The following is a 24,162-nucleotide window of genomic DNA, read 5'->3' as shown; positions in this document are numbered from 1 at the left end:
AAATTTATGAAATAAAACTCTTCGTTAATCATAAGTGCTGATTTTGTATTAAAGGACCCTTTCTTCTCACCTTGCGTTTCCTTCGCGATGAATTTAACACGCACGAAAAAAAATAGTTACCCTATTTTCAAGGCCCATCATGCGTTTTCTTTCTGCGAAGATCACTCCAGAAGGAATCTTTTTCTCTAAAAACAGCTAGGTCGAGCTTTAGAACTCGCGTACGAGAACCTATGTTTGACGTCTATCAGGGAATTCCCCGTTACAATCTTTTAGAGATGGTGTCTAGAAGCGCAAATAATCAATAAAATAATTAATCGGAGTATAATACACCAACTTTCTCGACCTGATCATACATTGTGTTGCCCCAATTATGGACGGTTTTTGCACCATAACTTTTTAGCAATAAAAAGAACACTTTATATTTTGCCAGTAACAAGATTGGACCTTAACTTACTAAAATACTTATAATATATATAGATATTTTTTTAAAGCTTAGGACGCTGTGGTCGAAAAGTATGTGTCACTGATTTTCCCTAACCCCGGTCAACTGGCCCCAATTGGAGTTGGTGCAACACACTGTATTTGTATCAATTAACAGCTGAATACTTTCAAAGTTCAAACTAAGTTTGCTCCTTGGCACTTTTGGGCTGCCTGTGGTGACCTCCGTGAGAGAAGGAATCCAACATGGCGGCGGAAGCACCATGAATTTGTCGTTCGCTGGCTGTGGTTTTCTCGGGGTCTACCACCTTGGGGTAGCAGCAGGTCTTTCTAAAAGTGCTCCTAGGTTTTTAAAGAGCATTGAAGCATTTGCTGGGGCGTCTGCCGGCTCGCTTATAGCAGCCGCTCTAGCAACATCAGTACCTCTGGAACAATGTTCCCATTTTGTACAAGACCTTGCGAAAGAGGCGCGCAAAAAGCCACTTGGGCCCATCAACCCTGAGTTTGATTTGATAGGGTATTTGAGGGGAGGACTGGAGAAGTTTCTACCTCACGACGGGCATGAGATGGCGACAGGGAGGTTGTACGTGTCGGTGACAAGACTTAAAGACAACAGGAACGTGCTACTATCTCAATACGATTCACGAGAATTCTTGATCGAGGTAAGGCTAAAAGGTTGTATGGTTAACAGCGGTTTTATTCGATATAAATTTATACCAATCGATTCAAATCTACAGTAACTGGTTTACAATAAATCTTTTACAAGTAGTACCCATGAATGAAAGGCCCGTAGCCGGTATTTTGAGCGGGCTCGTTTATTGATTTAGCTCGTCCTTACTCGCAGTGGTGTCATTTTTCCTTCAATATTGGGCACCTTCCAGTCAAGTTGGGGTGGGGGTTGGGAACCGAACTTGCTCAGGCTACGGTCCAAAAGGATAATGTTGTTGACCTAAGGGAGCGGTCATTTATTACTGTGGAGGGCAGCAAGTATGTAGTGGGGGTCCTGTTTTTTTTTTGGGCGCCAATTTAGGGGGGGGGGGGGTCACGGTTTTTTTGGGTTTTAGTATAGTGATGAGCAAGAGAGACATTGTTCGAATGTTAATATTATTCAGTTCACAATGTTTCCTACTATTGTATATCTTGTCCCTTCAGGTACTAATCTTGTCTTTATATAAATTCATTTTGAGAATCACTCTTATGGTTGACAGACAAAGCTGCCCGTTCTAATCAAATACATTAAAATGTTGTGAAACCTCTTGTCTTGATCGTGTAGCCCTAGAAAATCAGACAAGTTTAACTCTTGTATTATGATGTTCAATTTTGTATTACTACATGAATGTTTCTTCTTCTTCTCCCCTAACAGCAGGGGGTGCTTGACCTATCTTTTAGGGTATAAAATTCTTACCAACTGCTTTCTCTTAGGGAGTGGTTTAGAATTTTTTTGATTCTGCTATCTCTCAGGGCGTCTCACGCTAAATGGTGGCCCAATTGCGTGAAATGTATTTTACAATAAACCACAAGTCAACTGATTGGTTGATACTTCCGGCTTTATTGCTGCTTTACCCTCCTGCTGTTTGATTAATCTATGGTCCCTTCAACCCTCCAACTACGGACCTGTTTCTGAAGTAGCTAACCTATTTAGAATAAATTAGTATTCTTCTTGCAGACTCTACTCGCAAGCTGTTTTATTCCAATCTATGCTGGCTTAAAATTCCCACAGTTTGATGGCCAGGTAAAGTAACATGTATCTAGTTTGTAGCTGTACTCTCCCCCCTATCCTGTCTAAAAATAAGACTTTCAAAATACCCACAAAGTTTCTACCACCAGAAACATCCTGCTCAAAGTTGATCTCCCTTGTCACACACCCCATTTTGATTGGATCTGACTCTCCGTCCCTCCCTAGATGTCCACCTTTTTGCATAATGTCTATATCTTGCACCAGAGCAGCTAGTCCCTGGCATATTTTGGGTTTCCTGTGGTTAACAAAGTAATGTCATTATTAGACAATCAGGGTTTTCTTATACACTGACAAATTGTGACGTAATAACATAACGAGGTTAGGGAATTAATATGAATGCTGAAAACATAAGAATGAAATCAGCAATTCCCACTCAAGTTGCTGTCAAAAATAACAAAAGCATAAAAAAACAGTGCATGCCTATGTCACAGGCCCGTACCCAGGGGGGGTGCAGGGTGTGCGAACGCACCCCCCAATAAGACCAAAGGTCCACTTTCGGTTCACAATAGACGTGCTATTTGTAGACAAAACTATAAAGCATAAGCTAAAACGCCATGGTGTGTAGCCAAATCTGACAATAAATGTCCTGGGAGTTACTGCAAAGGCATAAAAAAAGCCCTTTTTGTTCTTTCGGGGGTGGTCAGATTTTTATCAGAGAGCCCCCCTCCCCCCGGAAAAATTACGGACCACACGTACCCCCCAAGAAAGATTGTTGTAACGTGTGTTAGCTCTCAGAGAAATTTTGCTTTTCAGCTTTCAATGTTCTATCTTAACCACACATACTTTTTTTGTCAGAAATGGTATGATGGTGGTTTCACAGACAATTTACCAAGACCTCCCCATGGAAAAACAATCTTGGTCTCTCCCTTCAGTGGCGACAGTGACATCTGTCCTGAAGACTCATCGCGTGTCATGGCGGAATTCAAATGGCGAAATATGAGTGTGTCTCTAAACAAGGACAATGCAATGCGAACTCAACACATACTTTATCCACCAAACCAACAGGCTTTCGATAAACTTTACCAGGCAGGATACAAGGATGCTGTAAATTATGTCACCACGAAAGGACTTAGTTAACAATTTGGTGACATTTGTATTGTAATTTGCTATCATCAAACAGTGAAAGCAAAAAATAATAATTTGTTGATGGGATGGGGGTGCATTTTTATAATTATAATATCGAAAAAAATAGTATTTGATGTTCCTTCAATAAGGGAGTGTTCATTAAATAAACCAAGGGGGGGGGGGGAGGAAGATATTGAGGGGGGGGGGGGGGGGGCAACAATTTTTAATCACCAAAAGGGGAGGCTCCGAAAAAAAAGGTCCTAAGGGAAAAAGAAAGAAAATCTTGGGTTCTATAAGGGGAAAAAATGTCTACAATGAAAGGGGTGCTCTGAAATTTTAAGGTGTCTGGAGTAAAAAAATCTCTCCCCCCCCCCCCCCATTGGTGTAATTAATGAACACTCCCTAAGTAATTAAATTTGGGGCCAAGGGGGAGCACATAATTGAGTGCCTGTAGAAAACTAAGGTCTATAGTATGAAGGGGATTGATTGATCAGGAACAGTGGACTGGAAAAGCGGATATACTAGTACCCTCTAATGCTTCAATAAATCATTTAAACATAGGTTTAATGAGTGCACTTTATTTCCAACATCACTGCTCACAAGATGGGACTTGGCATCCCTTCAGTCTATCACCCCTACACGCCTCAGCTCAGCAATCCACCCAAACTAGTTTAAATTGGTTTGTAGTCCAGTTTTGACTCAAGCTTCTTGTTGTCGGAGACTTTACGGACGGCCTTCATGAAGTCTTCCTCGATTACGTAATCGCGCTCACCGCGAATTGCGAACATGCCTGGAAAACATAAACAGTTCGTAATAATATATGTGCGAGTTTTTGAAAAAAAGAACAGATAAAAAGGTACTTTATACTCTGGTAATTTCCATCAGACACTGCTCCGATGACGCCCCGACATCGTCGCGAAAACTTTCAGAGCTCATAAAAAAAAACCCTTCAAAACTCTCCCATGCTTGTAGAAAAAGGGAAGGCTAGAACACGAGAGAAACCCTGAACTAAACTCATTCATCCCTATTGTAACCCCTCTGCGAAGCCTACTTTGGCACTGCGGGAAACTCTAACACACAAGGTATACATTTTGAGATCAATAGCAATTTTCGGAAGAGGTACACTCACAGGATGTTTAAAACGCTAAAAGGGATTACAAGTCGGCATAAATCGCGAGTGGGCGCCAGCCGCAAGATTAACGTTACGCGTATATGAAGTTTTTGCTCTAACTCATCAGACTTGTAGGCTGGAAGAGGGGATCCCGATGCTGCCTATTTCTCCCCTTTTCTAGATGAGTATATTGAAAAAATATCCAAAAATGTTTTAAGAAATTTGAGACCTTTTTGAGATTTATTTTTTCTTAGAGGTAGAATATTAACTACTTACTAACCGAGAGTGAGGTCATGTCGGGAAATATCAAACTGAGGCTTTGGCGTATCGACCGAGGCTTTGCGGGGTCGATGCTCCAAAGCCGATGTTTGATATTTCCGGCATGACCGAACGTTCGAGGTTAGTAAGTTGTTTATTATATGGCTTTTTAAAATAAAAATGAAAAGAAAACAAATCAACTTTCGCTTTCGCGCGAATATCGATTAGTTTATCGATCGATTTCAAAAAGGCGGGAAAACAAGAAACACTCGCGCGCTGCCAAATCAAAAATGTAAATGAGTGAAAAGATTAAATAGCATACAAGTAATTGGACGACTTTTCGGGCTGTTTCCTTTCTATTTGCACCTTTCGGAAGCTACAGGTTTTATCATAGGTGAAGTTAATCCAAACAATAACAAAGCAAGCTCAGATGTCAGTCTTCAAGGCATGAATGGACTGTTTAGTTCGAAAACTTCACGGTACGTAGAGAACAGACTTCTGAAGTAAAATGAAAAGCCCAATCGCTTTGTGCTGCTTTATGATTTGATGGAAATATTGCATTTACAAATAACAGGTAGTACTTTTATCTTCAAGAGACTTTTCTGGGTCTTTACACCCCTTGTTATTTATTCATTGCTTTTGTCTATCCGATGTAACCTATTTCTTGGCTATCGGTGGCGCTCGCCGACTCGTCATCTTATCGTTTTTCTTTTTTCAGAATTTTCCTCTTCAATCAGGATAATAAAACTTCCCATTTTTTTGTTGTTGTTGCTTTGGTTTTTTGGTCGATTTTGTTTTAGAGAAATTCGTGCAACCGAACAAAACAGCACAAAAAAGCTCATAAAATGTCCCGCTCCGGATACGGAAAAAGACGGCCCGCCAACCAACCATTTCTGCTTTAGGATTCGCTTCTTGAGTGTTCGCTGTCGCTCATTTTGCAGTTTGAAGGTGTAAAAAATTAAAAAAACAGAAGATTGTGAAAAATTTTTCGTACGGCAATACGGAATTCCGTAATGCCCTCAGAGACGGGCAATACGGGGATGTCACGACTACCAATTAGCCAATCACAGCGCACGTACTATCGTAGCCGTATAATAAAAAAATTTAATACTAGTATGAACTTGAATAAATACTACACTTGGTCGACATGACGGAAAAACATGACATGACGCTTCAAATAAGCCCATTTCACATCTAATACGGCGGAAAACTTCTCTTAGTACTTAGTGAGTAATAGCCAACAAAATATCAAATGCGCCTTTTTTTTTAAATTAAATACTTGTGGTGGTGGGCATCGTAAACAGAAGTCAATCTATTCATACCTGCTTCCGTGCACACGTTCCTCAGATCCGCCCCGTTGAATCCATCAGACAGTTTGACGACAGCCTCGTAATCTGAAGAGAAGCGAAAGCCTTTAAGTGTTGGGTCATTAGATGGAACACGTTTGTCACAGTTGGTATCGCTCTGTAGTGGCTGTGAGAGGTCCCGAGTTCGCTTCCTGGTAACTAAGTGAGTCGAGTTTGGTAGTTCTCGAATTCTCCGATTTTCGCCCTTAATAAAAAATATCAGTCCCCAGCTGTGTTCCGTGGTAAGACAAAAGTCGTATAACGACTGCCAAAAGCGCCTTCGCCCCTACCACTTGGCATCCACGCCCTCGTAATTCAAAACCCCATGTGCAGAGCCCTTTCCCTTACAGAAGCTTGCTTTGGACTTCTCTGAAAAAATAATGGTCGCGTAAGTTGGGGGTTCTGTGATCCAATAGGGCCGGGGGGAAATGGGTCTCAGCTATCCAGATGTTCATAACAATTAAAAACGTTTTGCCATATGGCAAAATGGCGTTAAAAGCCCTGTTCATCATCTTTTACCGACAAAAATCGCCGAAGTGTAGACCTTTTTATAAAGTATAATAATACCACATACAATATTGCATGACAGGGCCGCTCTATCTTCATTTAGAGTACTCCAGCTCCATCAATCCCCCCCCCTCTTTTTTATACAAATATTTGCCACATTTTTAATAACGGCTCATTATTTCCAGTCTTGAGGCCCAAGTTATGACAAAATCTTCACAATAACATTAAACTTTATTTTATTACAGAAATTATTTGTTAGCTGAAAACAAGGCTTTGTGGCTATACCCCTTAAAAATAAAGTGGGAAAGTATAGCTGTCTCCTTTAACAATGGGAAACCTACGCTTTCTAGGGTTAATTGGAATAGGTGAAAAAACAAATACTAATAAAACAAAAATTATTATAATAACGAAAATAATTAAAAGGCAGGTACAATGGAAAGGAACGTCTAACGCCAGAATATCGATCGAGGTTTCGATAGACTTTAGCTTTGTATCATTGCCCATCGAGGCTTGCTGTTTAAGTCCCTAAATAATCTTTTTTTAGAAAACAATAAAGGCAGGGCGCGGATAAATTACATCAATGCGCATATTGACACTGATTAAACAGAGAAATGTCTTTCAATTACGATAAAATTACCGGAATCGAACATAATAAGAAAGGGTTTGGAGAAAGAGGAGCAATTAAATTAAATTATGTCATCTTCTATGGCAAAAAGGGGCCTTCTCGCTGGGTTTAATAGAAAGTGTCAAAAACAACGGTGAAACCCATATAACATTGCAAAATTCCCAGCCCGCTTTTATTTCCTTTCGCATTTCCTAATCTCCTTTATTTTATCTCCTTGCTTTGTCTCTTATCTTATTACTTTCGATCATTTGTTCTTTTATGATATACTAGAGTAGCCGAATGGTATCATATTCAAATGACCCCAAAGAGTAAAAGTATAATCGACTAAACCGGTTTACATCATAGAGCGCTTTTCTAAATTACAATATTCAATAACATATCAACGGGAATCTAGTAAACAAATACTCGACGAATAAGCACAGAACTCCCCTGCGCAAATACCTCCAAGCAGTGAGCTTAATTGGGATTTCTGCGCCTAGGAAAACAAATGGGGTTTAAATATTTAGATTTGTTTTTTTCGTTTTTCGATTTTTCGATTCTTTTCCCTGGCGTAGGAGGGGCGTGAGGGATCTAATTTTCTAATGAAAAGGGTTAGAGTTATGAATAAGGGCAAAATAACAAGAAAAGACGGCATATTTTACAAAATTAAGAAAAATGCGAAGGCTCTGCATAATAATTGTAAAAGTGTACGGATTTATGTAAAGGGTTGGCAATATGTGAATGTGTAAAATTGATGTAGTGGACGAAGCATTCTAAAAGTGTAGGATATTAATGAGCAGGGCCGACCTAATTGGGCGATTCACTTGAATATAACCACAGGGAATGGCAGGTGTGTTAGCATAAGGCCACTAAGCCTCATCCGGCGGAATGGCTAATATATCGAAAATATTTCAGCCTTCTATTAGCACAAAAAACACAAGTCTGTCTTAGCCCGATATTTCAAAGCAATATCGCATATTCACACTTAGTTTAAATAAATGCTACGCTGTTTTGGTAAGAGTTGGTTATCATCGAGGTGAGGAGAACGTTTATGAAGTTTGTTTAACTTGTTTAGGTTATAGCGCAGCCCAAATTGCGCGCTATTATGATAATAGTGTTTCTCTTCAAACGGGCCGAGCTTAACTGTGTTGACATCGCAGGATGTGTAGTGTAAAAGAACGATGGAAGAGTGACTTGATCAAAAAATAAAGTTCAACAACTGACAAGGAAAAACGACGGAAACCAGTGGCGAAAACTTGAAAGGAAATCGTTGACAAGACAATTTGTACAGAAGAAAGAACACGCAGGCTTATATGTGTGGCTTATTAAATCTTGAAAGCGCTAGAAAATTCACGCTGTTTCACGTTAAGACAATTTGTACAGAAGAAAGAACACGCAGGCTTATATGTGTGGCTTATTAAATCTTAAAAGCGCTAGAAAATTCACGCTGTTTCACGTTACTGTGGATAAAACGAGGAAGGACACCGAAAAGCAATTGAGAGGGATACTCGTAAAGCTCACATGTAAAAAATGGGAAGTCATGTCGGTTTTCTTTTTTGGATAATCGAAGAGCAGAGGTTCTAAGAAAGACTGGGATATTTTGTATTACGAACGTCGTTTGAAAAGCACCAAAAAGCTACACTAAATCAATTTAAACTATCAAGAAGAGAAAAACATCATTTGTTGACTCAAGGCAACTTGAACTCTCGAAATCGTTAAGACGATGAAGAACACAAACGAGACAGGGGAGGTCTGGTCTGTGTCTACATCCGTGGTAACGGTCGTCTACCTCAGCGTTATCATCGCCATCGGGGTCTTTGGAAACATCCTCGTGGTCATTGTCAGTGTTCAAGGGAACAGAGTACGGACTAAAGGGCGCGCCCTGATCGCCTCCATGGCGGTAGCGGACTGCGTCGAGTCTCTTAACCTCGTGTTTATGCTCGCGACTGCCATCTCCCGCGGCCAATGGATCTTCACGGACGCAGCCTGCAAGGTCCACGGGTTCATCACCACTCAGTTCGTTATCGCCTCCATGTATAGCCTTATGAGTATCAGCCTGAATCGGTACTACATGGTGGTCAAGCCGAATCACTACCGGCGTGTCTTCGACACTAGGAACACCGCCTTGATTATTGCGTTTATCTGGGTGTTCCCGCTTTGGCTGGCAGTGTCCCCACTCGCTGGGTGGTCCGAATATAGTTTTCAGCCACATAAGGCCACTTGTATATTCTACTTCAGTACGTCACCCGCTTTTGCGATCGTGGTGTGCGTGATGTGCGTGCCCGTGCCGTTAACTGTGATTGTGTACACGTGCTTTAAGATCTCACAGCAGGTGAAGATGGTCGCAATAGCTTATAACATAGCGATAGTGCACTCGCGAGCGGGCCCACATTTAACACCCGAGTGACGGGTAAATAGGATACAGGACGTGGGTTACACCAGCAATGTGGTCAACCCGTAGCAAACTCGCACACTCCAAATCTTATAGGATATTTAATTAAAGCAAACGTTTGCTATCTAACAACGTGCGGTCCCAATTAGCTTTTATTTTGATTCTGTTACTATTTATAAGCGCACTTGGTGAAAATTTGATAAACAAGCTCTAATGAGAACAGCCTCTCCAATGAATACAGCCCATTCGGGGTAAGCTGGTAACAAACCATGGGAAAGGGGCTTCTCAATTAAATGTGCAGTCTTCGAGCTACGGGGTATCGAAGGGCGCTAAACCCAACGTAATAAAAATTTGATTAAATAAATTTATGAAATTGCCTTTTTTTTCATATTTTCGTTCTTAATTCAACGCAGGTAAAGCAGAGGTCGATGCGCGTCCAAGGCGCCGGATCCGCCACTCGAGTGAACGTCCACGAGATCAAGATCACACGGACTCTTATCGTGATCATCTCGGCGTACCTCATCTGCTTCATTCCTGCCGCTGTCGTGAACCTGATCGAGATGCTCATCCCCAGCTACGAGATTCCATTTTGGATTGACATTGTATCGATGTTACTAGTAGTTACGAACCACGCAAACAACCCGCTCATATACGGTATGATGAATCGCCAGTATCGTCGCGCCTTCATCGCGGTCATCCTAGGCACGTGCGGTGATAGCTGCTATAACCCCAATGAGAGTAACTCAGACTCACGTCTCGATGACCTGACGGCAGACAAGACGCGACAGATAGGAACGACGCAGCAAGGAGAGCCGTCGAAGCATGATAAAACATCGTCTATTCAGATTTCGGGCTCTTCCGCATTGCAGGCCATGGAAGTTTCGATTGCGCAACAGAGTTCCCCGATGCCACAAAAGCCTCTTCAGGCAGGATGACTTGGGTAGTAGTATGGTGTGTCCAGATTTGAGTCATTTTGAGGCGGCAAATATAAACCGCTTCAGTCAGGATGACTTGGGTAGTAGTATGGTGTGTCCAGATTTGAGTCATTTTGAGGCGACAAATATAAACCGCTTCAGTCAGGATGACTTGGGTAGTAGTATGGTGTGTCCAGATTTGAGTCATTTTGAGGCGACAAATATAAACCGCTTCAGTCAGGATGACTTGGGTAGTAGTATGGTGTGTCCAGATTTGAGTCATTTTGAGGCGACAAATATAAACCGCTTCAGTCTGGATGACTTGGGTAGTAGTATGGTGTGTCCAGATTTGAGTCATTTTGAGGCGGCAAATATAAACCGCTTCAGTCAGGATGACTTGGGTAGTAGTATGGTGTGTCCAGATTTGAGTCATTTTGAGGCGGCAAAAATAAACCGCTTCAGTCAGGACGACTTGGGTAGTAGTATGGTGTGTCCAGATTTGAGTAATTTTGAGGCGGCAAATATAAACCGCTTCAGTCAGGATGACTTGGGTAGTAGTATGGTGTGTCCAGATTTGAGTCATTTTGAGGCGGCAAATATAAACCGCTTCAGTCAGGATGACTTGGGTAGTAGTATGGTGTGTTCAGATTTGAGTTATTTTGAGGCGGCAAAAATAAACCGCTTCAGTCTGGATGACTTGGGTAGTAGTATGGTGTGTCCAGATTTGAGTCATTTCGAGGCGGCAAATATAAACCGCTTCAGTCAGGATGACTTGGGTAGTAGTATGGTGTGTCCAGATTTGAGTCATTTTGAGGCGGCAAAAATGAACCGCTTCAGTCTGGATGACTTGGGTAGTAGTATGGTGTGTCCAGATTTGAGTCATTTTGAGGCGGCAAATATAAACCGCTTCAGTCTGGATGACTTGGGTAGTAGTATGGTGTGTCCAGATTTGAGTCATTTTGAGGCGGCAAATATAAACCGCTTCAGTCAGGATGACTTGGGTAGTAGTATGGTGTGTCCAGATTTGAGTCATTTTGAGGCAATCAAAAATGGTGAGCAGGAATAATGCAGAATTCAAGACTAATTAACAACCCAGTCTTGCGTTGCAGTCAAGGCTTTGCAAGATGTTGCAACATCTTACGAAATAAGGGTTGTAAACTAGAGCTGGCCATTTACAAAAAGCCATTCGTGAACAATCTAAGCAACAATAGTTGCTAGCATTTTGGATATAAATGGATGGTTTTAATATTATAATCAAGTGCGTGAAGACAGTTCAATAAATCTGTCGACTAGTGTTTCTGTCAGTCGCCATTTTGTCGTCCAGCAAAATACCAAGTGCGAGAAAGCATCCATTTCCACCGGCTGATTTGGGAAAGCTATTGTGATATTTTCAATCGAAATTTGTAAATTACATAAAAAGCTCAAATAATTTGTCATGAAAACGATAATAAAGGGGTGGCTAGCAATGGGTCAAAAAATTTACAAAAAAAGAATTCCACAGTGATTTATCTTCTACAGTAAACATCTATTTATGCATACTTGTCCATGTGGCAAAATAAATTCGACATTCAAATTCTAATTGGCCAAAAGGTCACTTAAAAGTGAAACAAAAAATTACCAATTTGCCCCTAAACTAATGCAGCTACGTGAATACCGTAATGATTCGAATAAGCGCCCTCCTTTAAATAAGCACCCCCCCCCAATAAGCACACCCCTAAGGACCCGAAAAATTAAATATGCGCCCCAGGCACTTACTCGAATCATTATGGTATTGCATTTGTTCTAATGAAATGAGAGTGCACGCTCTTTAGCATTGCGCATGCAGTTGAGCTCAGCCAAAACTTCAACACAAAGGTCGAATCTGATTGGCTAATCTACGCATCTAAAAATAGCCTTATCCTGGAAACGCCGTGACACTTATATAATACCAGAATGTGGGGAAGTTGATTGCCCCTACTTATGAGCCCCATGGTAAAGCTCACCATACCGATAATACTATACCTATCTACCCATTCTTTCTATACATTTAAAACACAGACATACCAATTTATCCATTATTTGTATATACATTTAAAACATAGACATACCGATTTCTCCATGCTTGGTGATTCTCGAAGAGTGGATTTTGAGAATGTCCATACGAGCTTGTTCATTTGGAAGAGCAATTTCTGCAGGGAAAATAATACATATCACAATTACATACTATCTTTATTTATTTATTTTTAATTTCCAAAGAAATGACTAGCTGCAAGGCAAAATATATTCCTTGGTGTTCTGTTGATGATCCCTGTGCTGGGCTGGGGAGAATCAGGTAACGTCATAAAAATTAACCACACGAAAACCCAAAACACCACAGGAAACCCATAAAACCACAGGAAACCCAAAACGCAGCAGAAAATCTAAAACACCACAGGAAACCCAAAACGCAGCAGAAAAACCAAAACACACAAAAAAACGAAAACACCATAGAAAACCGAAATCGCCAAAGGAAACCCAAAACACCACAGGAAACCCCAAAACACCACAGGAAACCCCAAAACACCACAGAAAACCCAATACACCACAGGAAACACAAAACACCACAGGAAACGCAAAACACCACAGGAAACCGAAAGCAATGCGGAGGACTAGGCTGTATTAGTACCTATCTTTCTGTCAAGTCGGCCTGGTCTCAGTAACGCAGGATCTAATGTATCCGGTCGATTTGTTGCCATAATCATTTTGACCTGAAACATAGTGAGAATGTAATGCACATAACAAAGAAACAAAACATAGCTCCAAACAGGAAGAAATTATATTCATAGTTACATGCAACATGGGGATAGTAGAGGAAAGATGGTGAATTAGAACAAAAGTCTATTCACAGTAATGTGTACCAAGGGGTTAGAAGATGAAGCATGGGTATAATTCAAGTCAAATCATTTTCATTTCTAAAATCCCGTGCAGTAGTATGCACAGTCCTCCCAATAAGCTGTCAGAACAAGTTTTGCATAGTAAATCAGGTGACGTGGATGGGGAGGGACGGGGAGGGTGTCCTAGCCCCACCCCCCCCCCCCCCCCGTATTATGCAAATGTGGTTTTTAACATGGTACTTCCAGTATTTCAATATAAAGGGTACGAGCATATGCATTATACAACCAATTGAGTTACTTCAGCCCCGAACTATTGGGACCACTGCCCCTTGTAACGGGGCAATCATTTCCCTCCATCTAGCTACCACTGCAGCTGGTAGCGCTTAATAGATTTTCACTTTAAGTAATAGATTCTCACTTTCTTATTTAGATGTCATTCTCAGACTTTACAGCTAAGCTGATTTAGCACTACCAATGACAAAGTGAGAATCTCTGTTAAGAATAATAAGAATAATTATTTTTCTACTATGAAATCCATAGCTATCATTTACCTGGCCGAGGACATCAAACCCATCCATTTGATTCAACAACTGCAAAATAGTTAAGCAGTAAAAGATCAAAACAGAGTTTGGCCCAAGATGACCCATGATTACAAGGGTGCAATACAAGTTCTGTATCACAGCAGCTCCAGAGCAAGAACCAGAAATATGGACAATTAGAACATGTTTTAGGCTTGAGCTTACAAGTATTGACTTGGATTAGTAAGGGTGTTAATTGCTCTCTAGTTTGGTGTTCTTATGCAATGCATTTGGTTTAAAACAACAATTTCATTGAAGGGGGAGGTGTACATGATAAACACTCAGCTGCATTGTGTATTAATAAAATATTAATTTAATTAAGATTCATAACTTTTTCAAATAAGTCATATTACATTATATAGTATATGCTTTTATTTTTTTTAAGGGGTCACAGTAACGAATCCTGCATTCTGATTGGCTAATAGAGCGGTCCAGAGATTCCTATATCTGCCCTAGGTCCGAGAATCAATATTTTCAGCGCGCTGTTTTGGCCTTCAGCCTCGGCCAGTATTTTCAAGACCTCGGTCACGGTATTTCACGATATGGGCCACCCGGCAAATAACCCCTATATATTAGCACCAACAGCCAGGGTGCTAAAACAAGCATTTGCAGTACAGTATGTAATTTATTATATTAAATTTTATAAAGCTAAAATTTTAATTAGTTTGTTCTTTAATTTTTTTTTAATAATTCCTAATAACTTTATTTTGTTTACAACATGTAACATACCAGGTTTTTGAGAAGAAGTTTACAAACTTAATTACCTCCATGAGTGTTCTTTGGATTTCTCTGTCAGCCGATGTCCCCTCGGAAAACCTCCTGCCACCTAAAAGGTTTTGATAATGAATTACCTAGTTCACATTGATCAAAATTGTGTGGAGCTTGGTAATCACAATAGTTAAAAAATAATGTATGTCCAAAAAAATCTGTGTTTAGATTATCAGTGTGGTCTTTCAAAAACACAAATCTCATGCACATTCTGTTCTGTAATTTCATTACATAATTCAGATAATAATATTCATTTATTCAGCAAAAGCTGGGTTTATTATAATTTATTATATCATATAATAATACCCCTTAACTCATAATTTAAAGTGCCTATTGTGTTTTATTTCTCATGATCAATTATATATAATAGATTATGGTTAGCTTTGGGCCATAGGACAGAGCCAAAATTTAATATCTGTGTTACATACAAAACAGTATCCTTAAGAGATACATAGAGCTTTTGAAAATATATTTTGTAGCATTTCTAAAGAAACAGTGTTGCTCCAATTTTTCGCATACTCTTTAGACAATATACAGAAACAAATAAAAATTAATAAGAAGAATCGCAGAAGTTACCACTCACCAATGGCATCAATCTCATCCATAAATATTATACAAGGTTCATGGTCTCTTGCGTACCCTTCAAATAAAAACATTCGGGGTCAGACTTTTATTACTGGTGCTAATTAATAAAATAATACCAAATACCAACCAAACATTTCTCTTATTAATCTTGCGCTTTCTCCAATGTATTTGTCTACAATTGCGCTAGACACCACCTAAAATTCAACAAAAATGATACAATCATAAAGGTTCTTCTTCAAGGGATGTGCATTGGTTTTTGAGAGCAAGTACACTAGCCATTTCATTTTTTTAAACTCATATACCTTTAAGAAGTTTGCATCGAGCTGGCTTGCCACTGCTCTAGCAAGGAGTGTTTTGCCCGTCCCTATGCACAAAGAACATATAGACTAATGAAATATAGAAAATTATTGAAAGGAAAATGAATATATGAAGTCTAAATAAACAGCTCCCTTTAAGCACCTCTAATTGTTATCAACAAAAATAAATTTCTAAAATTCAACAATTTCTTATTGAGTATCCACAGTTCGAGAAACATAGTGAGAAACACAAGATATACAGTAAAGGAATATGACATACTGGTTGTAACACCCAGCTCCAAACATCACCCTCTTAAAACTCAAAACATTAAAGTCTATATAACCTTTCAGAGTTGATAGATTTGGTCAATTCTTTATAGTTTCATCTTCCAAATGGTATGTGGTTTATATGGACCCTATAAAATGTGCGTTCACATTAATATTGAGTTATTTTGGTCAACCTTCAGGAAAAAGGCCGGGGACTGAAAGGCTCGGTTCCAGTCATTTGTGACGTAGATCGAGATGTCACACAAATTACATGGTAAAATATATGTGATCACTAAACCGATTCCTGTCTTCATGTCTTTTTAGTTATCGCTGAAGATCGTTGTGCAGTTACAAGTTTTTAGATAAGAGTGCTTCTTTTTCCTGTTTGCAATGATGTTTTATTACATGAACGAACGGAATGATAAAGAACTACAATGAGTTCTGACCGGGCTAGTCCCAGTCCTTCCACAGGGACTCCAAACAATGCTCTATCTCCCCCCAAGTATTTAGTGTTCCTGCATGGTGGGGATGATAAATACTGATATATAACATAACAATATAACAATGTGTCCTTTTGACTAATGTTTGTGTTCATTGTTCAAGTAGTCCTTTCTTGTTGTAGTCCTGTAGCCTCCTCAGGGCTAAGGGTATCTTCTTCTCGAGTGGGGGGTTGGATGGTGGTTTGGCTGGGCTTACTGGTTCGGATGCTTCCGCTGATCCTGGCTCAGTTTCTGGTGGTCTGGTTGGTGTATCACTGCCTGTTGTCCCAGTTCCTGGCCCAGTGTCTCTCGTGAGCGGGGGGCTAGGTCGTGTGGGTGTTTCGACGGAAATTCCAGTGGGGCTTGTTGTTGCTGTGCCTTTTGGGAGTTTGGTTAGGCTTTCTTTCGGTCTTGCTTGGGTTGCTCGGCTGATGAATTTGAGGTCATCGTTGAGTATCCGTGGTGGCTGTGGTGCTTGGACAGGGATGTATTTCCGTAGGAATTTCCGGTTACGGAGAGTTATCCTTCCGGAGCCGTCGACACGCACAACGTATTGGTCAAATTGCCGTACCTCAATGACAATGCCTGTCTTGTCCCATCGTGTTGGATTGGGGCCTGTCTGGTTCTGGATCCTCACGTGGTGTCCTATGGCAAGAGGGGGAAGTCTCTTTGTATGTTGTGACCATCTCTCTGCTGCCCTCATGTGTCTGTTCCTTAAAGCTTCTTCTCTGAGGGCAAGGGTGTCCCGCCAAGTGGGGTGTGGGATATAGTGCCCTGGGAGGATCGGGATTGAATCCTTGATTGGTCTGCCGAATATGCATTGTGCTGGTGACAGCTTGGTGCTTGGGTCTGGGGTGTTGCGGTATTGAAGTATCGCTTGTTGGAAGGCATTGGTGTTGAGTTCACCATGTGGGCCGGTGTTGTTGGTGATGAGCCGCTTGACGGTTTTCACTCCTATTTCAGCTCTACTGTTGGAGTGGGGAAACGCTACTGAGGATAGGCGGTGGTGGACTCCCCACTCCTTGAGGAACTGCTGTGTAGGATTGGCGACAAATTCTGGTCCACCGTCACTTGCGCACTCATCAGGGATGCCAAAGGTGCAGAAGGTGCGCCTCAGACATTCTACTAGGCCGGCGGAGCCATCACGAGCCTTTTCGACGATTGGCCAGTTAGAGTATCTGTCCACTGCTACCAGGTAAGTGCTGCCTTTGTAGTGGAAGAAGTCAGCACAGATGCATTGGAATGGGTAGGCTGGCAGTATTGGTGGGTAGGGTGGGGCGCTTGGCTGTGAAGGTGTTATGCGGTTACAGTAGGAGCATCGTTCCCGTAAGGCGACAATGGCAGGTGTGATTCCTGGCCAAAAGACTGATGACTCGGCGCGGGCAGTCATGGATGTCACGCCTTGGTGTGCAGAGTGGAGTGCTTTAAGTATCACCTCTCGTAGGGTTGGGGGAATGACGATGCGATCCTTGTAAAGGATGACTCCATCGATGGTGTGGAGGTCGTGCCGGAATCTGTGGTATTCTTGGAGTGCTGGGGCGAGGTCGTGCTGCGCTTCTGGGAAGCCGGACTCAATGATGGCGGTCAGGGAGTGGAGATTTGGGTCGCTGGTGGTTTCTAGTTTCACCGTCTCCCAGGTAACGGCCATGGTGTTGAGGGTGGATGTGGCTGAGGATACCAGCTCTTTGTCGATCCCGTAGGAGCAGGATTCTTCTGGTGGCTCCCTAGTGCGAAGGCTTGCGAGGGCAGCGTTGGCTGGGTGAGGGCTGTTGGAGGCATCGATGGTAGCTATGTCGTCAGGCAGCGTCATCATTTCAGGGGTTGTTGAGCCCGTTGGGTGGCGTGAGATGGCATCCGCAGCTTTGTGTCTTGCTCCAGGGATGTGGACCATGCGGAACTTGTAACGGAGGGTCTTCTCTTTGAGGTTCCTGAGCCAGCTGTTGGGAATTTCATCAAGGGACCGATCACCAAATACCTTCAATAGGGGTTTGTGATCAACGGCGACAATTAGGTTGCTACAGCCTAGGACAAAGAAGCGAGCCTTGTCCAGAGCATCGGCCACAGCCAAAGCCTCACCTTCGATTGGGGCGTAGCGTGATTCTGCTGCGTGAGTGAAGCGACTGCCTACTAATGTCACTTTCCATCCACTGCGACAACAGAATGGGGCCGTGGAGGGGCATTTGCAGTGTTTTTGAAGTAGCCAAAAGCCGATGCCAGTTTTGGACCAGTCAGTTGCTAGACATGTAGGCTTTGATTTGTCAAAGATGCGGACGCCGTCCTCGATTTCTCTGATGATTATAGACTTGGATTCTTCGAATAGCTGGTCAAGCTCTTTGGTCCAGGTGAACTGGGTGCCAGGCTTGAGTGATGCTCGGAATGGCAGCATGCGTTCGGTTGCAGCGATACCTGATTGATCAGTCCGAACCACGACCGCATGTCGGTGACGTTAACTGGTGTGGGGAATTTTCGGATAGCATCCAGGTATTTCTGGCAAGGGCGTACGCTGTTACGTGTAATTTCAAACCCGGCAAACTCGACAGTGTCAGCTGCGAAGACAAACTTGTCTGGATTGAGTGTGATGCCATGTCGACCACAGAGGTCAAGCCAATTGACTGCCTGGTGGAAGCTGCTGTTGATGTCGTCCGCCCATAGGAGAGTGTCGTCGATACACTTTGTCTTGTTTGGCACGTGGGAGACAATCTCATCGAACCGTCGGGAGTACCCATCACCGGAGGCGATGTATCCCTGGGGAGCTGTCTTATAGCGGTATCTTCCCCAGGGGGTTATGAATGTGGTGAGGTGGCGGTCATCCTGGTGTAGTGGCACACTGTGGTATCCATTCCAGCAGTCAAAGACTGTTTTCTTCGTGTTGTAGGGTATTGAGCGTGCCTGGTGGAATGGGCTCTGGGTGTGATGGGTCTCGCGTGTGGCATGGAGGTTGAGTGATTGGAAGTCAACGGTCCGGCGGGGCTTTCCATTTTTCTTAGCACAGACTACCATGCGGTGACACCATGTGACTGGTTCGCCGACTGGGACAGGCTCAAGAACGCCGAGTGCCACGTCTTGGTCTAGGCCGGCCTTCACCTCCTCCTGCCAGTGGAGGGGTACCGGTATGGGGGTGTGATGGGCGACGGGTTCGGCTTCGGGGTCGACCATGAGTCTCATTGGTATGCCATCCATTAGGGGAAGTTGTTGGTGTTCGCAGGTGTTGAATGTGCTGGACTTATAATAATCGAGGAGCCATTCCTGTAGGTTTGCTCTGTTGTCTTCTGTTGCAGGGAATGGTGGCTCCGTTGGCTTGGGTGGGGGCATCTGGCGTCGTGGGCAGGTGCATGAGTTGTCGGGTGTGTCCATTGTGTTCCCCTTGTTGGACGAGATGGCGGCGCTGTCGCTGGTTGGGTGATATAGGCTTTCCCCAACCGTAGGAAAGCTCTCTGAGATAATCCCGAGGTCTTTGCATGCTTCCCGACTTAGGAACAGGCGGTCAGATTCATTGGTGACGTAGACGATCTGCCTTGTTTTGGCTTCCAATCCAGGCTGGTTATTGCCTGTCAGGCGTAGGATTACGGCTCCAAGTATTGGGATGCCAGTGCCGTTGGCTGCATGCATGCGTGTAGTTACTGGTATGAGATCTGCTTCATTTAGCCCGAAGCGGCGGATGACACTCAAGCTGGCGAGGCAACTTTGGCACCCGGTGTCTGCCATGGCGGGTAGTTGGGCTGATTTTGGCTTGTTAGTCACTGGGTGAAAACCGAGGGCGGTGTAGTCGTCTGGCTGTATGGTGGCGGTAAGCGAGATGTAGGGTTGTGGCTGTGATGCACTACGAATCCAGCGATTGCTAAGGTTGTCGTAGAGGTGATGGTCCAGGGAGATGCCGTGGATGGCATGATCATCGCTGGAGCTGTTCACACTGCAGAGGGCATCGAAGACTGCGTTTTCTGTGTGTTTTCCTGCATCGGTCACGTGGTGGGGGCTTTGACCAAGTGGTTTGTCTTTGTTTTGGCACATGATTGCGACATGGTTCGCACGACCACATAACTGGCAGGTGGTTCCATATGCGGGACATTCCTGTTTCCTGATCTTGGGTGGGGCCTTGACACCGTGGCCCTGTTTGCCACAGTAATTGCAGGTTCCCGTACCATGTTGGTCTGAGGATTTACGATTTTTGTGTTCGCTTTGCTTCATGTTGCGATATTGGCTTCGAATGGCCTCGGCGCCTTGTGTTTGTAGTAGTCGCCCCGCTGACCGTTTCCCCGACTCCTTTGCCTCAATGAATTTTAGGGCATCCTCGAGTGACATTTCTTGATCTTTTTCACCAAGGAGGTCGAGCTGGATTTCCTCATCGGCCAGACCGCGGGTGACAACGTCACGGAGTATGTTCTCTGTGTAGTTGACCTCTGTGTTGCAGTTGGGGCAGGTGATGAGAAATTTGCAAACGCTTGCCTGGCCACGTAGTCGTGCGCAGAAACTTCGGATGGGCTCATCTCTGTCCTGTCGCATGTTGTGAAGTTGTACTCTGGCCACCATGGCATTCTCCTCACGCACAGCCAGTTTCTTTATGGCCCCTAGGACTTCTGCTGTACTTTTGTTTGTTAGGGACCCCCCTGCGTTTCGTGTGAGGTCTTTGCGAAGATGTTCATCACAGCACTCCAGAAGCTGGATAGTCTTGTCTTTTCCTGTTATCTTTGTGGCTTCGACGTAGTCTTGCCATCTAGTCATGAAATAAGACCATTCCTCACTCGTTCCGGCGCTGGAAACTGTGGGCCGTCGGACCTTCTCCACTTTTGCTGTTTGGTTGGGGGTGCTTGGGGTTTGGTTGGTTATGTGGGTTCCATTGGAATGAACTGAGATTAAAACTGCTGCTAGTTCATCTTTGACATCTTCAGTTTCATATTCACAGCCTGGGAAGGGGCATTTGAATTTTGGCATGGTTTCTTGGCTTTTAAAAGGCTTGTTTGGTTTGTAGTTGGAGCTTCAGTGAAATCCAAGATGGCGGCCGTATTTTCGTGTTGACGTTTTGCTGTTGTTGTGGGCTGTTTCTGCTTCTTTTCTGCTTGGTTATCCTGTATCTGAGTTCCTCAATGTCTTTGGGAGGTAGGTAGTTCTTTATCATAGATAAGAGTGCTTCTTTTTCCTGTTTGCAACGATGTTTTATTACATGAACGAACGGAATGATAAAGAACTACAATGAGTTCTGACCGGGCTAGTCCCAGTCCTTCCACAGGGACTCCAAACAATGCTCTAGTTTTACCATCATCGTTATATCTCCACCTGGTAGTCAAATGATTATTTAATTTCTGGAAACTAGTCTGCTAAATTTAGTAGAAACTTTTTAGTCTTTGAATTGTTTTTTTGCATTGTGCGATGCATGCGCAATCAAGAATGGCACTGTTCTTGAAACCTACAACAAAACAATACAAAACAATTTCTTTTGGCTAGATTGATATAAGTGAAAGGTTTTAAGAACTGGGTGGCATCTTGTTTACCTGGTGGTCCAAAGAGGAGACAGCCTTTGGGCGGGGCTATTCCCACACGCTGGAACAACTCCGGGTTTGTCAGAGGAAGCTCAATCACCTGAAAAAAATGGAGAGTAAGACTTTTAGAAACGTTTTCTAACTTGTTTTCTTAAACAACAGTTACTAAACAATGCTGTTGAACCAGTCCCACAAGAACATCTGCAAGTTGGCAAGGAAATTGAGCCAGCTAAATATAGAACTTCTAGATTTAAATAAGTGTTCACAGGCCACTATCCAGCCTGTATTTACAGTTCTTATTTCCTAACTGCCTTCAAACCTGTTTTTTGTTGGAAACATGAATATGTTTACGTCAACAATGATGGTTGGTATTTTTACTATTCTTGCTTCTTTCGACAAAGATCCACACACTGACCTCCCTTAACTCCCTGATCTGTTCACTGAGTCCACCAACATCAGAATATGAGATGTTTCCAGGATCTTCATGGGACATGTTGTACACCAGGGGGTCAACTTCTCTTGGCAAGTATCTAGAAACACAATCAACAATGAGTGTCAATTCTTCTTGGCAATTATCTAGGCACCAGGCAGTAGATTTCTCCTGGCCTGTACCTACAGTCAGGGAAAATGATGCATGTACAGTGAATAAAACCAGACACAGAGTCCAACTGTACCCATAGCATAATCTGGAGTGCTTAGTGCTTACAAACTTACTCTCAAATATCTTATGGGAATTCAATTAAATGTTTTATACATATAGAAAGCCTGGTAATACCTCATGATTGTGAGTGTTGTCATGTCAAGAGCAACTCTTGTTCCTTGTTTAAGCTTGGCTTTATCCACCTGAAAAAGACAAAAATAATCTACTGTAGCTTACATCACAAGACAAAGTCTGAACTCATAATAATTCACCCTAGTTTTTTTTCAGGAGTTGATTGGTTATTATGCTTACTAGCACTTTATCGCTCACTAGTATAAAAGAAACCTTTATGAAATCATTGGGATACAAGGCATTGTAAAGCAATAGAACCGACTTTATGGTAAATGTACAGTACATATAGGAGGGAATAAATGCATTTCCTTTTTCAATTGGATTACTAAAGGGAGGTGAGAGAGAACAGAAACAGGTGACTTACCTGACGCCGACAGCCAACCACATAGCGTGGTCCATTGGTGGCCTTCACAATGACTGGAATTAACACCAAAATAGTCATTTAACTAAGAGGATAGTCATTTAAATAAAAAGACAAGCATTATACTCTCTTTTGTTGAGAATGCCTCATCAATTTTCATGAAAGGTAATTTAGAAGATTTTACAGCAGCACAAATTCTGTGAAACTTAATTTTCAAGTTTCGGTCAAAACAAAATTTTCTGGCTGAATTTCAATTTTGTTATACTAGGGCTTAGAATCCAAGTAACTTTCAATACACAAAATTGCAACTGACAGTGGTAATATTTGTTTCCTTAACTTGTTTTCATGAAACATACCATATACGAACAATAACTAGACTTTAAAGGCTATAGACTGAATTGGCAAGAGACCAGTGTCTCAAAAGACAAGAGATAATTATTTTTATTTCTAAACTTACATTTCTCTTCTGTTAGCTGTTTTAGAACTTCCCCAACAATCTACAAATTTCACAAAAAAAAGTTGAAAAAGAAATTACTGTTACAATATTTCTTTATGGCATTCAATGACATATTACCACAGAACCGAATATAATTGAATATCAGTAAACATCTAGTCATTTAAACTACCGTAATAAATACAAATCGCTATAGATAAGAGAAAGCAGAGGAGAAATAAATTCTTCAATATAGTAAGTACATAAAAAGACGAGCTAACCACATGAAAGTCAAATATTACATACCTGTCCAACACTCTGTAGTGCTTTCAAGTCGTTCTCAGATTTATCATATTCCTTGGTGAAATCCTTGAGTTGCTCTCTCACTATAAATCAACGAAAAAAAATGCCGGCATTGTGAATTTTGTCAAAGAATGGATGATTTCTTTGTCAGAAAAACAGCATTCCTTTGAAGTTTTATGTGAAAACGAAAGAAGAAGTAAAAGGAATAATACTGCCTTGTTATCCCTTACTTTCTTTGAGCCTTGCATCAAGCTCACGATGCTCTAAGAGCTTTTTTTTGTATTCGAGTAAAGCTTTTTCTCTCGCTGAATCGGCCGCCATCTTGAAAATGACTAAGCATGTTCCCAGGAGCCTTTGCCAGACGCAAATACCCATAGTGCTCTCTTCTTTGACGAATAGTCTATCTCCCCAACCATAAACAAAATTAGAGGTGTGAAAGGCGACCAAGAAATGTTGTTTTTTTTATATTAAAAAATATGAATTAAAAAAAAGGGAATGAAAACATAAGATATACATATTTCTTGGCAATCAAAAAGAGGCCTTTACTTCAAAACTGGAGTCATTGACTCCATCCCAGAGCCTGTCCTATTTTTCTGCACGTCGCCAAACGATTGTAGACGC

The 24,162-nt window shown here is 42.1% G+C and overlaps 5 protein-coding genes across 5 annotated transcripts in view; 2 read left to right on the top strand and 3 right to left on the bottom strand.

The window, feature by feature from the left end:
• The window catches only part of LOC5505434 (profilin), a 106,971-nt gene that overhangs the window by 52,868 nt on the left and 29,941 nt on the right, over positions 1-24,162 (bottom strand). The window lies entirely within an intron of this gene.
• Positions 663-3,801, top strand: LOC5505440 (patatin-like phospholipase domain-containing protein 4). The gene is made up of 3 exons (XM_001626220.3): positions 663-1,100; positions 2,105-2,170; positions 2,972-3,801. Exons 1-3 carry the CDS (start codon positions 702-704, stop codon positions 3,251-3,253), a joined length of 747 nt encoding a protein of 248 aa, XP_001626270.1. The 5' UTR covers positions 663-701; the 3' UTR covers positions 3,254-3,801.
• On the bottom strand, positions 3,804-23,919 carry LOC5505439 (26S proteasome regulatory subunit 10B). The gene is made up of 16 exons (XM_048731961.1): positions 23,772-23,919; positions 23,545-23,624; positions 23,263-23,302; positions 22,809-22,861; positions 22,448-22,515; positions 22,088-22,202; positions 21,685-21,772; positions 15,459-15,520; positions 15,284-15,350; positions 15,155-15,211; positions 14,568-14,629; positions 13,777-13,815; positions 13,018-13,099; positions 12,461-12,541; positions 5,933-6,004; positions 3,804-4,031 (listed from the first exon to the last, which is right to left on the bottom strand). Exons 1-16 carry the CDS (start codon positions 23,914-23,916, stop codon positions 3,913-3,915), a joined length of 1,230 nt encoding a protein of 409 aa, XP_048587918.1. The 5' UTR covers positions 23,917-23,919; the 3' UTR covers positions 3,804-3,912.
• On the top strand, positions 7,911-11,668 carry LOC116613196 (melatonin receptor type 1B-B). Its single transcript, XM_032373845.2, has 2 exons — positions 7,911-9,399; positions 9,873-11,668. The coding sequence occupies exons 1-2, from the start codon at positions 8,791-8,793 to the stop codon at positions 10,392-10,394; spliced, it is 1,131 nt and encodes a 376-aa protein (XP_032229736.2). The 5' UTR covers positions 7,911-8,790; the 3' UTR covers positions 10,395-11,668.
• On the bottom strand, positions 18,655-21,569 carry LOC125572123. The gene is made up of 2 exons (XM_048731959.1): positions 18,914-21,569; positions 18,655-18,863 (listed from the first exon to the last, which is right to left on the bottom strand). The coding sequence occupies exons 1-2, from the start codon at positions 21,125-21,127 to the stop codon at positions 18,798-18,800; spliced, it is 2,280 nt and encodes a 759-aa protein (XP_048587916.1). The 5' UTR covers positions 21,128-21,569; the 3' UTR covers positions 18,655-18,797.

The sequence above is a fragment of the Nematostella vectensis genome, chromosome 9, assembly GCF_932526225.1.
Source record: "Nematostella vectensis chromosome 9, jaNemVect1.1, whole genome shotgun sequence".
Lineage (NCBI taxonomy): Eukaryota > Metazoa > Cnidaria > Anthozoa > Actiniaria > Edwardsiidae > Nematostella > Nematostella vectensis.
This window is presented reverse-complemented; position numbering and strand designations above follow the sequence as displayed.

Coding starts and splice junctions, on each gene's coding strand:
- LOC5505440 (XM_001626220.3), top strand. CDS start 702: ATGAATTTGTCGTTCGCTGGCTGTGGTTTTCTCGGGGTCTACCACCTT. Junction 1,101..2,104: donor CACGAGAATTCTTGATCGAG/GTAAGGCTAAAA, acceptor TTCTTCTTGCAG/ACTCTACTCGCAAGCTGTTT. Junction 2,171..2,971: donor TCCCACAGTTTGATGGCCAG/GTAAAGTAACAT, acceptor TTTTTTTGTCAG/AAATGGTATGATGGTGGTTT.
- LOC116613196 (XM_032373845.2), top strand. CDS start 8,791: ATGAAGAACACAAACGAGACAGGGGAGGTCTGGTCTGTGTCTACATCC. Junction 9,400..9,872: donor GCTTTAAGATCTCACAGCAG/GTGAAGATGGTC, acceptor AATTCAACGCAG/GTAAAGCAGAGGTCGATGCG.
- LOC5505439 (XM_048731961.1), bottom strand. CDS start 23,916: ATGGGTATTTGCGTCTGGCAAAGGCTCCTGGGAACATGCTTAGTCATT. Junction 22,203..22,447: donor ACAACACTCACAATCATGAG/GTATTACCAGGC, acceptor TTGTGTTTCTAG/ATACTTGCCAAGAGAAGTTG. Junction 12,542..13,017: donor CCGACTTGACAGAAAGATAG/GTACTAATACAG, acceptor TTTTCCCTGCAG/AAATTGCTCTTCCAAATGAA.
- LOC125572123 (XM_048731959.1), bottom strand. CDS start 21,127: ATGCCAAAATTCAAATGCCCCTTCCCAGGCTGTGAATATGAAACTGAA. Junction 18,864..18,913: donor CCTCCGGTGATGGGTACTCC/CGACGGTTCGAT, acceptor GACAAAGTGTAT/CGACGACACTCTCCTATGGG.